At 32.8% G+C, this 16378-nt stretch overlaps 1 protein-coding gene across 1 annotated transcript; it reads right to left on the reverse strand.

The window, feature by feature from the left end:
• Positions 1-1159: 1159 nt before the first annotated feature.
• Positions 1160-16055, reverse strand: LOC132057312 (B3 domain-containing protein REM10-like). The gene is made up of 8 exons (XM_059449866.1): positions 15891-16055; positions 13903-13972; positions 13029-13253; positions 12355-12476; positions 11997-12231; positions 4129-4256; positions 3807-4041; positions 1160-1378 (listed from the first exon to the last, which is right to left on the reverse strand). The coding sequence occupies exons 1-8, from the start codon at positions 15954-15956 to the stop codon at positions 1335-1337; spliced, it is 1125 nt and encodes a 374-aa protein (XP_059305849.1). The 5' UTR covers positions 15957-16055; the 3' UTR covers positions 1160-1334.
• Between the last annotated feature and the right edge of the window lie 323 nt (positions 16056-16378).

Here is a 16378-nt window from a genome sequence, read left to right on the forward strand (position 1 = left end):
ATTTTCTTACCATATTTGAGTTTTACTTTTCTTTTAAAGGAAAGTCAAAGTATAACCATAATTGCTTTACTTTTTCTGAAGGACAAATATAATCCTCTTCCATATTTGGCTAGTCCTTTTCTTAGAGGAAAAGGTTTTGGGCCTCTATACATAGAAGAATCCCTCTCATATGTAACACAGTAGCATCCACAATGCAGTCGTTTAGAAAGTCTTGTTTATGAGGAGATTTTTCTCTCCACAATCTATATGCTTTTCTTTATATTAGTTTTTCATATGTAGGTCAATTGACCAAACCCTATTAAAAGATTATGCCATTTTAGTATATTTTCATTGTCTTTTGATTTATCATCGTTCAACGTTTGCGATTGATAGCTTCCGCATGACGCTCTGATTATTTCGATCCCAACACTTTGAATGTGTTCGAGCTCTATAATTCAGATTAAGTTTAATTTACCATTGGAGGAATTGAACTGTAGATGTTAATCTTAAAAGAACGATGATAAGTACAGTTGAACTGTGAACTAGGGTGGACGTGGTACGGTATGCTACGGTATTGAAAACTTTAGTTCGGTAATTTCAGTTTTTGATTTTTAAAATTTCTATATCATTACCATATCAAATTAATTAGGTATGGCTCGGTATTTTTAAGTTCGGTTTCAGTACTTTGCGGTACAGTAAATTGCTAAACATATTTTGTTCAACTTCGACTTACATATAACCATATAATAGAGAATTATGACTTTGGCTATTTAAAAAAAGTCTCAATTATATCATACTAGTACCTTAATCATTTAAAATATTCATAAGAAAGTACAAGCAATTCCATTCGCTAATCAATTACACGAAAAGGATATTTCAATCAAAATAGAATAGTCAAAGTTCGAACGTCTAAACAATTAATTTTGTACTAATACTAGTTTATAAATTTGATCGTATTATAATAAATATATGAATTATATATGTAACTATATACTTCGGCATTTGTTTAAATACCGAATACCAAATAAATTCAAAATGTGTACCAAATGTCATACGAAATACCATTATACCAAAATTGCAATATCAAAAATTTCAGTTTTGGTATCTACCATACCAATATGCCCGCCCCAGTGTGAACAATCAACTACCATATTGTAAAAATTAGATAGATTCCATCAACTGTCAATAGAATATCCGCAAATAATTTACTAAATTCATTGAATTGTTCCAAAAGATCAAAATAGTAAGGTCATTGGCGAACCCAATTAAAGTAATTGAGATATCTAAGAAAGAGATATATACTGTTTCAATTGTTTCACTGTTCCTTTTGTTTTCCATCACCAACAGTTTCATTATCAGTCAACCTCAATGATGCTTGCATCTTCTTCAGAAATTTTGCCTGCAAAAATCATTAGTGTATGTAATTAAGTTAATTTTGCCTGCGAACAAAGTACCACATTAGTAGCTGGCAAAAAACATATATGTACATGCTAAGTGGGTATATTTACAGAACATGACGATATTTTTCAGTTTACAAAATATATCAATAGACTTGTTACAAAATCTATACGAATTAGGTAAATTAAAAAGAAGCAAATAAAACACATTAAATAAGGTAAGGAAATCATTTTACTTATTTTATCCACTTTTCTTTTCTCTCTCCATTCAAAATTTAGAGATATAGTTTCCTGATTTTCTCCAACTTATACTTCCTTATTTCATCCACTTTTCTCTCCCCATTCAGAATTAAGAGATATTGTTACCTACTTTTCTCCAACTTTTACTCAAAAAGTCCATTATAATTGGTAATTTTTGTGTCCAAAGTTCACACACCAAAAAACATATATGTATAATTTTCGTATGCAATATGTATAACTGTATAGATTCTTATAATTTTTATATATGAAATATGCATAAAAATTCTATGTGTATTTTGATTATTATAAAGTAAATATAAATTGTATAAAATCTAATCAAAGTATGTATAAATTTTGAGAAAAATATGTATAATAAACTTGTAATTGATACAAATCAGATTCCATACAAAGTTCATACACCAGAAAATAAATATATGTTAATTTTTGTATGCAATGTGTATAAATTCGTTATAATTTCTACGTATGAAATATGTATAAAAGTTGTATGTATATTGTAATTATGATAAAGTACATATATATTGTATAAAATCTGATTAAAGTATGTATAGATTATGAGAAAGTATATATGTATAATAAGTTTTCTGATTGATACAAACCAAATTCCATCCACAATTCATACACATCAGTTTTGAACATTTTTAAGACTAATTGATATCGAATTTGTTCGCATTTCCTACACATTGTGCCGCATATATCTAAAAAATGACATACAGCAGACTCTATACACATTTCATACATTTATTAGTTTTCAACATTTTCTAAAACTATAGTTTATATAATTTATATAGATTTTCAAAAGACACAATGATCATATATATCTCAAAACGATACAAATCAATTTTCATACACAATTAATACACAAGTTAGTAATCAAAAATATTTTGTGATATTGGTTTGAAAATTTATATACTAGGAGAGAAGATGGATTTTAGGTATGAGAATGGTATCTATCATAGAGGGGGAGAGAGAGAGAGAGAGAGAGAGAGAGAGAGAAATATTTTTAAAAAGAAAAAGAAGTTGAAAGGTAACTATTCTAGAATTAAGTCCACATTTAAAATCAGATTAAGTCCACATTTAAAATCAGATTTTCTTCCTTAAAAAAAACCTAAAATCGTGGGTATCTCATCAAGTCTGAATCTGGTATGTTTTGTAAATAAGAAAAAATATCCTTATGTTTTGTAATATAGAGTCTTAAATAGGCATTATTAGGTCATTTGCCCAAAAGAAAAAGGACCTACTTATAAGGTATTGGATATTCTTAATGATGAGAGGCCTTTTGGGGAAAACCGTGCGGACTTGGCCCAAAGCAGATAGTATCACATCATGTTAAGAGTATCTTTGGACCATTCAGCCAAACAAAATATCTAGCTAGGAAGTTGCCAATAAAGTGTTTAAAATGTTAACTATACTCTGTGATATTCTTTATACAACAACAACAAGATGCCCAGTGAAATCTCACAATGTGGGGGTATGAGGAAAGTAAAGTGTACGCAGACCTTACTGCTACCTCAAAAGGTAGGGAAAGGCTGTTTACGAATGATCCTCGGCTCAAGAGAAAACATGACGGAAAAATTTCAGACAAGGACAAGCAGTTCAAAGCAGTATGAAAATGAAACTAACGAAATCGAAAAAACCATGATGAAGCAGTCTGGAAAAAAAAAAAGAGCAGCAACTACCACAAATATATAAGATAATCGAAGTACAAGCAACAACAGATAGTAGTAAGAATCAAAGGACAATAAACTATAGAGAAAAATTGTGACTACTAGTAAAACGGGATAAGCGGGACTACCTATTAGCCTGCTACCCTAATCTGAGTACTCCATAACCTCTTATCTAAGGTCATGTTCTTGGTAAGCTAGAACTGCGCTGTGTCCTGTCTAATCACCTCTCCCCAATACTTCTTCGGCCTACCTTTACCTCTGCTGAAACCATCCATAGCCAACCTCTCACACTTGTAAAGCATGTGAATAATTTTTAAGATAAACTATTTTATTAGAAGAATTCATTAATATCGAGAGATGACACATCAACTATAATTGATCTCCTAGAATGCAAAGTGCTTTCTTCCATCCATAAATTTCTTTATCCAAAATGCAAGAGTCATAGTGAATGTGTATATAAGATGATTAAAAAATAATAATAATATGCTTAAATGAGAAAACTTACTATGAATTTGCCATATTGGTTTCTCTCCATCAGTAACAATCTCAAACATTATGCGATCTCCCTTCTTTAAGCAATTTGCATCACGGATCTTATTCCATCCATTTCTAATACAGACCCACTTACGATACGAACGTAATATAACATTCCACGACCTCTTTCTTTCATCTCTAACAATCAGATCGCGTTTCTTCATCTTGAAGAGACCATTTGCCAATGCAAATTGTTGAGGGATGAGCTGAAATGGTTTTGTATATAGTCAATCAAACAATATATATATACTTCATATTTTAACAAAAACATATTGAAGTTTTTTTGAACTTACCAAGATGTTATTTGAGAGGTAATAGGGTCTAACAGTGCATACAAAATGAGAATGACCAAAAGGCTTGTGAGTAGCAGTTTCTGTATGGAGAAATGATTTGCTTGATGACTTAATGTGGTTTGAATTTTCTGTTACATGGTTAATCATAAACAAAACCATGTCAAAGAAATTAGCTATGAGAAAAAGATCACAATTAATGTATGAATTGCGTAGAGCCTACACTAAGGATTTAAATTATATGAAGTGATAATGTAAAGTTTTTGGTTTTTGTTTTTTACATTCAGTGTGATCTAGTGTAGTTTAGCTTATAATGGTAGGTTTATTCTCATTTCTATCAAATAAATTGCAAACTAGTGCTTGTTATAGAGATCACCTGTACATTGTAGTAATTGCTGAACAGGCAGTGTAAAGATTTTTACAATTGAACTTTGCATTAATTAAACAAAAATTGACATAAATAACCTTCCACCCAATAAAATAGTTTGGCTCAACGAAAAAAATTCCGAGCCTTCAAAAATACATATACAGTAGTGATACATATTCTATACATATACAATATAATCATTGTTGAATAGAATGTGTACCACTACTGTATATGTATAGAAAAAATGTATCATACATATAGAAACTGTATCAGTATCGTATAGAATATGTATCCCTAAAGTATATGTATAGAAAATATATCATTGTCGTATAATTTGTGTATAATAAATGTATAATCAACGTATAATTCTTGTTTAATAAATATATAATTAATGTATTCGTACTAATTATACACATATATACATTCTTTCTATATATATACAGTAGTGATACATATTCTATGCAACATTCTATATATATACAGTATAATCATTGTTGTATAGAATATGTATCACTACTGTATATGTATGATACATTTTCTATACGTATGAGACATTTTCTATACAAGAATGATACAATTTATATACATACGTTGTAATTAGTTGAAAAATGGCTATAAAATGGAATTATTTTGGGCCAATTCGCAGTAATGCCCTTATTTTGGGGTGGTCTTTAATTTTTGTCCATCAAAATAAAAGTATTTAACTTTTGTCCTCCACCTAAAACCTCAGGGTTCTGGGTTCGAGCTCTTGCTCAGGCGAAAATTAAAAAAAAAACCGCTAACTCTACCCCATCGGGCATAGTTTGCCTGCAAACTATGCTTTAAGATAGAGTTTTGCATGCAAACTATGCCTTAGCAAACTCTACCTTAAGGTAGAGTTTTGCCTTTAAAATTCTGCCTTGCGAATCCAAACCTCTGCCTTGCGAAATTCCTTCTTTTTTTTTTTTTTTTTTTTTTTTTTTTTTTTTTTTTTTAACTGTGCTGAGGCTCGAACCTAGAATCTCGGGGTATTAGGCGAAGGGCAAAAATTAAAGACCACATCAAAAAAAAGGAAAATCCGCGCAAAAAAATGATTATTTTGAAAAGGCTAAAAGATGACCTTTAAGATTGTTGGGCCACGGGGTGTCAATAGTTTCACCCGGATGGCTATTTGTGTCCTTTTTCCAATATTAATTAGTTTAATGGCCAATTACAAATTTTCATTTTTATTAGTTATATATGGCCCTACGGTTCATTACAAATATCCACCGGAGATCAGTAAAATATATAATACAAAAGACAAATAAATAAAAACATAAAAACTCGCATGACTTTTTATTTTTTCAAAATGAAACCGGTCATAAAAAATCATTTCCTCTAAAAAGACAGCCCTTTACTTTGAACCATAGCCAATTAAATAGAGTCAATCCCACTTTATCCCCCAAACATTTAAGGGTTGGAAAACAATACCCCCTAAAAATATTGAATGGGAACGATAACCCCCTTATCTAATATTTTCTGGTGAGAATTTTCCCTATTTGGATAAAGATCTTTTATCTTTTTCTTTCTAGAATTAAAATACGAAAATATAGAATTTTTATTATTGTTCCATTCACCTATCCCGTTGAAAATAATGTATTTTTTAAGGATATAACAGCTACTTGCAATAATCTGTCAATAAATTTTTAGCTGTGTTGCATTCATTTTACCTGCATGCGCATTAAATTTTGGAATTCTAATTGCACATCAATAATCTACCTAATTTCTCATTCTGACATTACCTTTGGATAATCTATAGATATTTTGTATAATAGCAATTCCATCCGCTAAGATATATTTCACAACAATTTTCACATTAATCAATTATGTAAGCATATTTTTTTATATTTTCAAAATACTCAGATGAGCCAAGGAAATAATGTTTTTTCCTGAAAAATCAATTCCATGTTTATCCTATATGAAACTTTTTTTGTAATTATGTTTATATAAGCCATTCCTTGAGGGTATGAACAAAATGCTTGGTTACATGAAATCAATCGGCATCTTATTTGAGTGCTTATTTTTATGTAAATGTATGATTAAATTTAATAAATAAGAGCTATATATTTTTGTATTTTAGATCTAGAAAAACTATGTTTATTCAAAAAATGAAAAGGCTCACCGAATAATATTGCATAAAGGGGTTATCTATTGGGAAATATTAGACGATATTTCCTTCCTTATTTATTCCCTTATTTCTTAGTATATTTTGTATAGAATATTTACCTTGTATAGGGGTCCTATAGCTGTAGTTTCCATGTAAGGAATTGGATCCTAATTAGGATTGATTGGTTTCTTCTTGTATATAAACTTTCAACGTGAATGAGAGGGGGCAGACTTGAACCTCAATATTGCTTGTAGTTTTTCATGGTATCAGAAGCCATGGCTCCTAAAGAAGAAGAAGCCTCTGGTTCTAACAAGAAAACTACGAGCCCTTACATACTAAACTCGAATGATACCCCGGTAATAATATTACCCAAGTTCAGTTGAGAGAAGAAAATTACGATGAATGGGCACGAGCGATTCGGACTGCTCTCAGGGCCAAGAAGAAATATGGGTTCATAGATGGAACTGTTAAACAACCGGAAGAAGATTCCGGAGATATTGAAGATTGGTGGACTGTCAATTCAATGCTTATTTCTTGGATTTTCAACACCATTGAACCTAAACTTCGTTCAACCATATCTCATATGGAGAACGTGAAGGAATTGTGGGAGGATATTAAGCAGCGTCTCTCTATCGGAAACGGTGCAAGAGTGCAACAGTTGAAATCAGATCTTGCAAATAGCAGGCAAGATGGGCAGACAATTGTTGCATATTATGGTCGACTCAAGCTCATCTTGGATGAACTGACCAACCATGATCAGATCTCAATTTGTCGATGTGGAGGATGCAAATGCAATCTCACTGCAGAACTAGAAACGAAACGTGAGGAAGAAAAGGTTCATCAGTTTTTGATGGGTCTAGATGATGAAGGGTATGGAACCGTGCGTTCCAATATACTGAGTACAGAACCGTTGCCAAATCTGAACCGAGTTTACTCGAGAATTGTTCAGCAAGAACGTGTGCTGTCCATGACTCGAACTAAGGAAGAAAAAGGGAACCCAATGAGCTTTGCAGTGCAGGCTGGTGGTCAAAGTTCATGGGGGGATAAAGACGTTGTTTGTTCACACTGCAAACGAGAAGGGCATGATGCTAAAATTTGCTTCCAACTGATAGGATATCCAGAGTGGTGGGGCAACAGACCTCGTTCCAATACACCTGGACGTGGTGGAGGACGCAAACGAGGGACTGGTGGAAGTCGCGACAAGGGAGCAAACGCACGTGCCAATGCTGTTCAAGCACCTAGAAGCGAAGGAGAACAGGGAACCATAACTGATGCAGATAGAAAAGGTTTCACTGGCCTAAGTGATGAGCAATGGAACAAATTGGTAGGGATGTTGAACAGAGACAAAAATAGCGGTAATGAAAGGATGTCGGGTAAGAATTTCTTGACTTGGATTATTGACAGTGGTGCTACTCACCATATGACAGGAACATATAATTGCCTTGAAAAAGTTCGTGATATAGAACCGTGGTCTGTTGGTTTACCCAATGGTGAAACCACGTTGGCAGTCAAAGAAGGAATTGTGTCTCTTGGAGGGGATTTAAAGTTGCAACACGTTCTTTTTGTACCTAATTTGAATTACAACTTAATTTCTGTATCAAAACTTCTACATGATTCGAAGTTGGTGGCTCAGTTTACTAAGAAAATTTGTGTTATACAGGACCTAAATACGAGGAGGCTGATTGGAGCGGCTGACAACTTGAGGGGCTTTACTGGCTCAAAGGAGTGGCATCGGCTTATGCTTGCAAGACGACAAGTTGCTTTGCAACCTTTGGACCGTGGCATAGAGATCGGGCCACCCTTCTCCGAAGGTGGTGGAATTAATTTCTGGTGTTGGTAGTTTTGATAGGAATAGTAATAAGGCTTGTGATGTTTGTTTTAGAGCAAAACAGACCAGAGAAGTGTTCTTTTCTAGTAACAATAAAGCTAAAGAATGTTTTGATTTGATACATTGTGATTTGTGGGGACCTTATACAGTTCCAGCCTCTTGTGGTGCAATTTATTTTTTGACTATAGTCGATGATTGCTCTCGTCTTTGTTTGGATATATTTGTTGAATGGAAAAAATATGGTTGCTTCCATTCTTCGAAAATTCATTGTGATGATTCAAAGACAATTTGGGAAGAATGTAAAAGTTGTTAGAAGCGACAATGGGAGTGAATTTATGTGTTTGAAAAACTATTTTGAAGAACATGGAATTTTGCATCAGACTTCATGTGTAGGTACACCCCCAGAATGGGAGAGTTGAAAGAAAGCACCGACATATACTTAATGTGGCAAGAGCGTTGTGATTTCAAGCAAAATTACCCATTGAGTTTTGGGGTGAGTGTATACTTACAGCCGGTTACTTGATTAATAGGACTCCCTCTATGGTTTTAGATGGTAAAACTCCTTATGAGATTCTTTTCGGCCAGCCTCCCTCTTATAATCTTATAAAGACCTTTGGATGCCTCTGTTATGCACATAATTTAAATCGGGACAAAGATAAATTTGCAAGTAGAAGTAGGAAGTGTGTGTTTGTAGGGTACCCATTTGAAAAGAAGGGATGGAGATTGTATGATTTGGAGAGAGGTGAATATTTTATTTCAAGGGATGTGATTTTTGTTGAAACTGAATTTCCATATCACGGAAAAACCATCAGGGATGTGGAGTCGACAGAAAATAAAACTCTAAATTGGGGTTTTGACGTTGTTGAGGAACAGGAGGATCATAGGGTAGAGGTAGGAGGAGAAGAAGAGGAAGTACTTGTTGATACTACAGAAAACACAGAAAATAACGATGATGGTGTAGTTGGGGGCAACGATGCAGATAAGCAACTTGGCAGAGGACAAAGAAAGAAACAGCCTTCGGTTCGTTTGCAGGATTATGTAACTCATGCTGTCCAAGTAAGCCCCTCAACGAGTTCCTCGTTCCAATCAAATGCCTCAGGTATTCCTTACTCTATAACACATTTTGTGAATTACAATAAATTTTCCTCGCAACATCGTTCTTTCTTGGCTAGTGTAACGGTAGGATATGAACCAAGGACATATGCAGAGGCAGTGAAAAAGGAATGTTGGAGAGAGGCTATGATGAAGGAGATACTAGCTCTAGAAGAAAATGGTACATGGACAGTAGAAGACCTTCCCCCCGGAAAGAAAGCTATAGGAAGCAAGTGGGTCTATAAAATTAAATATAACTCAGATGGGAGTATAGAGCGGTGTAAAGCACGTTTGGTGATACTTGGAAATAATCAAGCTGAAGGAATTGATTATCATGAAACATTTGCTCCCACTGCGAAGATGACTACAGTCCGTACTTTTCTTGCTGTTGCAGCTGCAAAAAGATGGAGTCTGCATCAGATGGACGTACAAAATGCATTTCTACACGGTGACCTAGACGAAGAGGTATACATGAAAATGCCTCCTGGCTTCACTTCTCCAACACCAGGAAAGGTGTGTCACCTTCGAAAATCATTGTATGGATTGCGACAAGCACCTCGATGTTGGTTTGCTAAACTGAATGCTTCGTTAAAAGGGTATGGATTCAAACAATCTAGTTCGGATTATTCTTTATTCACATTTCGAGACGGTCCCGTTCAATTAAATATTGTCGTTTATGTGGATGACCTCATTAATTCGGGTAGTGATGAGACAGCCATAAAAAAATTCAAACATTATTTGAGTAGATGTTTTCATATGAAGGATTTGGGGAAATTAAAATACTTTCTTGGTAGCGAAGTAGCACGCAATCCAGATGGCATTTTCTTGTGTCAGCGTAAGTATGCTTTGGATATTATATCAGAGGCTGGTCTGCTTGCGGCTAAACCGGCTAATACTCCTCTGGAACAAAATCACAAGCTAGCTCTAGCTACAGGAGATAACATTGAGGATCCGGGTCAGTTTCGACGGCTGGTTGGCCGACTAAATTACTTGACAATTACTAGACCTGAGTTATCATATTGTGTGCATATTTTAGCTCAATTTATGCAGCATCCGAAGAGGGAGCACTTGGATGCAGCAATGAGGGTTGTGCGTTATCTAAAGCGGAGCTCTGGTCAAGGTATTCTACTTAGAGCCAAGTGTGATTTGAGATTGTATGCTTATTGCGATTCAGACTGGGCTGGTAGTCCATTGACTCGATGTTCTTTGACGGGATATTTGGTGCTTTTGGGAAATTCACCTATTTCTTGGAAAACAAAGAAACAACATACAGTGTCTCGTTCATCTGCCGAAGCTGAGTATCGCTCTATGGCGACTACCGCTTGTGAACTTAAATGGTTAAAGGAATTATTGGCTTCACTTGGTGTTGATCATTCTGATTCTATGCGTTTGCATTGTGATAGCCAATCAGCTTTGCACATTGCTGCTAATCCCATTTATCATGAAAGAACGAAGCACATTGAAGTGGATTGTCATTTTATTCGTGATGAGATTCAAAGTGGAAACATTCAGACTGCTTTTGTGAAATCCTCCATGCAACCTGCTGATGTTCTTACAAAGGCTTTGGGAAAGGATCAATTTGATTTCCTACTTTGCAAGTTCGGCATTTTCGATCCTCATGCTCCAACTTGAGGGGGGTATTGGGAAATATTATACGATATTTCCTTCCTTATTTATTCCCTTATTTCTTAGTATATTTTGTATAGAATATTTACCTTGTATAGGGGTCCTATAGCTGTAGTTTCCATGTAAGGAATTAGATCCTAATTAGGATTGATTGGTTTCTTCTTGTATATAAACTTGGAACGTGAATGAAAGGGGCAGACTTGAACCTCAATATTTCTTGTAGTCTTTCATTATCGTTCCCATTCAACATATGGAGGAGGAATTGTTTCTCAACTCTTAAGTATTAAGGGGCAGAGTAAAATGGACTCTTAGCTTAAACTCGTCAAAAAAGGAAGAAAACATAAGCTTCGGCTAATCAAGAAAAGTCCCTAAAGAGTTCTTTTTGCCTTGATTTTGATTTTTTAGTGTTCAATAGAACAATGGAAGTGGTGAATGAGATAATTCATAGATAAAGGTAACGACAAAGTGGGAAATTAGGTAGACTGTTGGTGTGCAATTAGAACCCGCATGCAGGTAAAACAAATGATACATAGCTAAAAATTTATTGACAGATTATTGCAAGTAGCTGTTATATCCTTAAAAAAATATATTATTTTCAACGGAATAGGTGAATAAGCAATAATAAGAATTATATATTTTCGTATTTTAATTCTAGAAAGAAAAAGAAAAATGATCTTTAGAAAACTGATCTTTATTCAAATAAGGAAAATCCTCACCCGAAAATATTGCATAAGGGTGTTATCGTTCTCATTCAATATTTGAAGGGGTTATTGTTTTCCAACCCTTAAATGTTATATGAGAAAATAAGAGGTTGCTTAAATGAGAAAACTTACTATGAAATTTCCATATTGGTTTATCTCCGTCAGTGACAACCTCAAACATTATGCCATCACCCTCCTTGAATCCGTTTGCCACACTGAATTCATGCCATCCAGCTTCAATAACGACTCGATCAGAACCATGAGTAGTTAGCCGCAAATCCCATGATTTTTGCCTTTCATCTCTAATAATCAAATCACATTTCTTTTTGGCAAGACTGTTTGCCAAAACAAAATGTCTAGGAAGGCACTGAAAAACGATTATTTATATCAATTCAATCATTAAAATACATCGATAATATATATATAAAAAATAACATTATCAGTATATATAAATCAAATGAATTTGTGCGAAATGAGTTTTCGGACTTACCAAGATATTATATTTAAGACAATATGGTTTAATAGTGTATACAAAATGGGAACGACCTAAAGGCTCGTTTGTGGCGGCAGCTTCTGCATGGTGAAGAGAGTTGTTTGAAGACCCGATATTCTCTGTGACATTGTTATTATGCACATGTCAAGATATTATCTATGACAAAAAGAAATACAATTAAATATAAGATTTAAGTTGTATCAATGTAGAGATATTTTTATTCAGTGAATTTTATTATGTAATAGAAGGTTAACAACCAGTTTTATCAGATTATTATTTATCAAGAGGTTTAACTATCGTTACATGTATATAACTTACCTTACTTGATAAGTAACAGTATTGTATAATTGTGTGAACATTTTTCAAACATTCATTAAATTAACGGAAAAGGCCTAAAATATCCTTAAACTATGAGAATTGTTACAAAAATGTCCTCCATCCACCTTTCCACCCCAAAGGCTCAAATACCTCCGCCGTTAACTTATGGGGTCTAAAATACTCTTATTTCTAATGGCCCATATCTAATTATTAATTAACATGTGGCATCACCTGATTGGCCTAATTTTGGGTCCCACAATAATTTTTTTTTTTTTTTTTTTTTTTTAAAAAAACAACTCCCCCCCTCCCCCACACCAATTTATTACTTATTAAACTAACATTAATGAACTCACCTTTGGATTCAACTTTCTGGGAAGACTCTTCAACATTTTGTGCCTTTTGCTCTTCTTCATATTCTCTCTGACATTCATTTGAATCAAATATCGAAACTTCAAATTCCATGTCTCCTTCATGTCTAAACACCAATATATCTCCCAATTGCAAATCATGTTGCTCTGCGAATTTTTCCCAACCCTCTTCTAATCGCCGGTCGTTCACTTTCACCTGCCACTTCTTACCTACAACGACGTAATTATATAGAGTGTAGGTGGTCAGTTACAAAAAATTATATGTAGGTCAAATTTACTTTTATACATACTCTCTTCGTTCACTTTTACTCATTCACTATAATAATAATTAAAAAAAAAATTCTCTTTTACTTGTCTGTTTTAACAAATTAAAAGAGATTTCTTATTTTCTTTTAATATTGTTTTTATTATTAAATAATTATATAGAATACTACTCCCTCCGTTTACTTTTAATTATCCACAATGGCCTTTGCACGCCCTTTAAGAAACAGTAAATAAAGTGTATATTTGACCATAATACCCATATTAATGATGTGTAGATTCAATGAACTTGGAAATGATTTGAGGAATGAGTAGTAAATGTTAAGGGTAAATTAGAAAAATAAAATTGTCTTTCTCTTGATATGCTAAAGTGGACAAATAAAAATAAAAATTTATTCTTAGTATAACCGACAAGTAAAAGTGAACGGAGAGAGTAGTAGTTAAATTTAAATTTGTAAAGCACTGTTACAACAACACAATCTTAACAGAAGTGTCGAATAAAAAATGGACAACTTAAAAAAAAAAAAAAACGGAAGAAGTATATATTTATTAAATTCTAAACACTCTTTGTGAAATTACTGGCTTCATCATTGCTTACCTCCCCTTCTTAGCATTGCATGTTCATGGTTGCGTCCCTTCAAATACTTCAAGAAACGTATAGGAATTTTCTGCAGTATCACATGTATAATTAGAGTATTAGCCTTTCCCAAATGACTGTTTTTGGTATTTGGACGTAAAATATAGTAAGTCTTTCTGTTTTAGTTTATGCGACTTATTATTCGATAAAAAAGAATGACATATTGTATAATAAATTCTACATGTTGGATTTTACTGTCGATCAGAAATTTTAATAACAACACAAATATTATGATATGTTAAGATCACAAGTTTTAAAAGTTTTTTTTATAGCCACACAATTGTTATGACATTTTTAAGACCGCATATTTCTTAAGTCATTCATTTCTTTCTTAAACTTCGTATCAATTCAGACTATTCCCTCCTTTCTCTTTTACTTTTGCACAATTTGCACGTCCTTTAAGAAAACATTAAGTTAACCTTATTAACTTTGCTTTGGAATTCAAAATTTGATTGTTAGTACACCTTAATAAGTTACTTTTGTTTTGAAAATCTAAATTTGACCATTAGTACTCCAATATGTTACCCTTATTAATTTTGAAAATCTAATTTGATTAGTAGTATCCCAATAAGTTTAGGAAATTACTACTTAAAAATAAAAAAATATTATAAGTAAAAGAAAAAAGTATTACCCTAATATATTTAATATATTTTTCTATAAGTAAAAGGAATCGAATACAGTGTATCACATAGTAACTTTAAATGAAAGAAATATTAATTTTACCCAAAAAAAAAAATGGTTTTACCCATAAAAATATTCGTATAAAAATATTCATGTGGAGGTATACATACACTACAGTTTTGATCTGCAGTACACTTCTTTATTTACTGCTATATTATTTTGGCATAATATATAGACAGACCCTCAAATTTGGGCTCAACTGTCAAATATGCCCCCAAATTTAAGTGTGCACAAATAGGCGCTGTCTCCACTTTGTCAGTTGAACACTTCAACTTACAAAATGATCATCTAGGCATCTTCAAAATTTATATGTCACGTCAGCATTTGTGTTTACGAGTTCAACTTTATACAAGTTGAGGTGCCTATTTGTGCACACCCAAAGTTGAAGGGCATACTTGCCAGCTGAGGCCAAATTTGAGGGGTTGTTTATGTATTATGCTAATGATTTTTGTACAGGTTTTGTTTAATGAAGAAAAATTTGATCAAGATCCGGACAAATATGAGAAAATGAATATGGCCTAATAAAATTATAAAGATCTGAAATATAAGAATTTTTGTCAATAATTCTTGTCGTATAGGTTTACGACGTGTAATTAAATAAAATAAAATTTAAAAAGGGCGAAACTATGTATATTGACACGTGAATATGAATGATGAAAGATGAAGAATATCAAGAAATTCAAGGAAATCAAGAAACACAAGACTGAAATTCAAGAAAAAGAAAAGTCCAAGAAGCTCAAGTTTGAAGATTATTTCCCATTCTTGTTTCTTGACTCCTTTTCTAAATAGGTTTCTTATTTCTTGATTTATATTTTAGTAGGATTTAATTTCCTATCATTAGTAGGACTTTTATCCTAATTCTAGTAGGATTTAGTTTTCTTTATTTTATTTTTTTTCTTCTGTAAGTGCATTCTTTCCTTCTCCATCTTCTAGAAAGCTTTATTTAAGGGATAATTTATGGAATTAAGGAAGATATGTAAAGAGATCACAGAAACTTGCCTAAATCAAGGAATAGATTTTGAGAAGAAGACTAGTTAAAATGGAATGAAATTACTCTATAAAAGGAAAGAAATACTCAGATTGAAGTTCAAATTTGAGTTGCTACAAATTTAGAAGAATGGTGTTGAAGAAAGAGAATAAACCATATCTGGCAATCAAAGGAAGGATCACAAAACTTCAACAAATTCCATCTCACCCCAAACCAAAATAACATGTAAATATTTCATAGATAAAGTAAAGATAAAATAATAATTGAAAGGATTACTTACAATTCCTTGCTTGAAACCTGGCAAGATGGGTCGAAGAAAGTGAGGTTTGTTTGGAGAAATTTTCATGACGGCAAGAAAAGATTAATTTTGTGACTAAAATAATAGAATACTTATTAAGAAAGGTAGGTAAAAGGATGTAGAGAAAGAAGTGAGATTTATTATAATAGGGGAGTATTTAATTTAATATATAGAATAGAAGAAGGTATACGAATAGGCTATCCAATAAATAACAGAGAGTATATTTTATACTCCCTCTGTTCATTTTTACTTGTCTATTATATTAAAAATAAATTTTCACTTTATTTGTCCACTTTAGCATATCAAGAGAGAGACAAACTTTTTTTTTTTTTTCTTGTTTTACCCGTAACATTAAGTACTTATTTTTAAATCATTTTCCAAGTCTATTAAGACTATATACACACCAATTAATATAGTTATTCTGATAAAAGATATACTTGATTTAGTTCTTAAGGGGCGTACAAAGTCAA

The sequence above is a fragment of the Lycium ferocissimum genome, chromosome 1 (assembly GCF_029784015.1).
Source record: "Lycium ferocissimum isolate CSIRO_LF1 chromosome 1, AGI_CSIRO_Lferr_CH_V1, whole genome shotgun sequence".
NCBI lineage: Eukaryota > Viridiplantae > Streptophyta > Magnoliopsida > Solanales > Solanaceae > Lycium > Lycium ferocissimum.

Bases quoted from the DNA above. Each gene is read 5' to 3' on its own strand.
- LOC132057312 (XM_059449866.1), bottom strand. From the start codon at position 15,956: ATGAAAATTTCTCCAAACAAACCTCACTTTCTTCGACCCATCTTGCCA. The intron at 13,254-13,902 runs GTAAGCAATGAT...ACGTCGTTGTAG, and splicing joins TGCAATGCTAAGAAGGGGAG to GTAAGAAGTGGCAGGTGAAA. The intron at 12,477-13,028 runs GTGAGTTCATTA...ACAATGTCACAG, and splicing joins CCAGAAAGTTGAATCCAAAG to AGAATATCGGGTCTTCAAAC.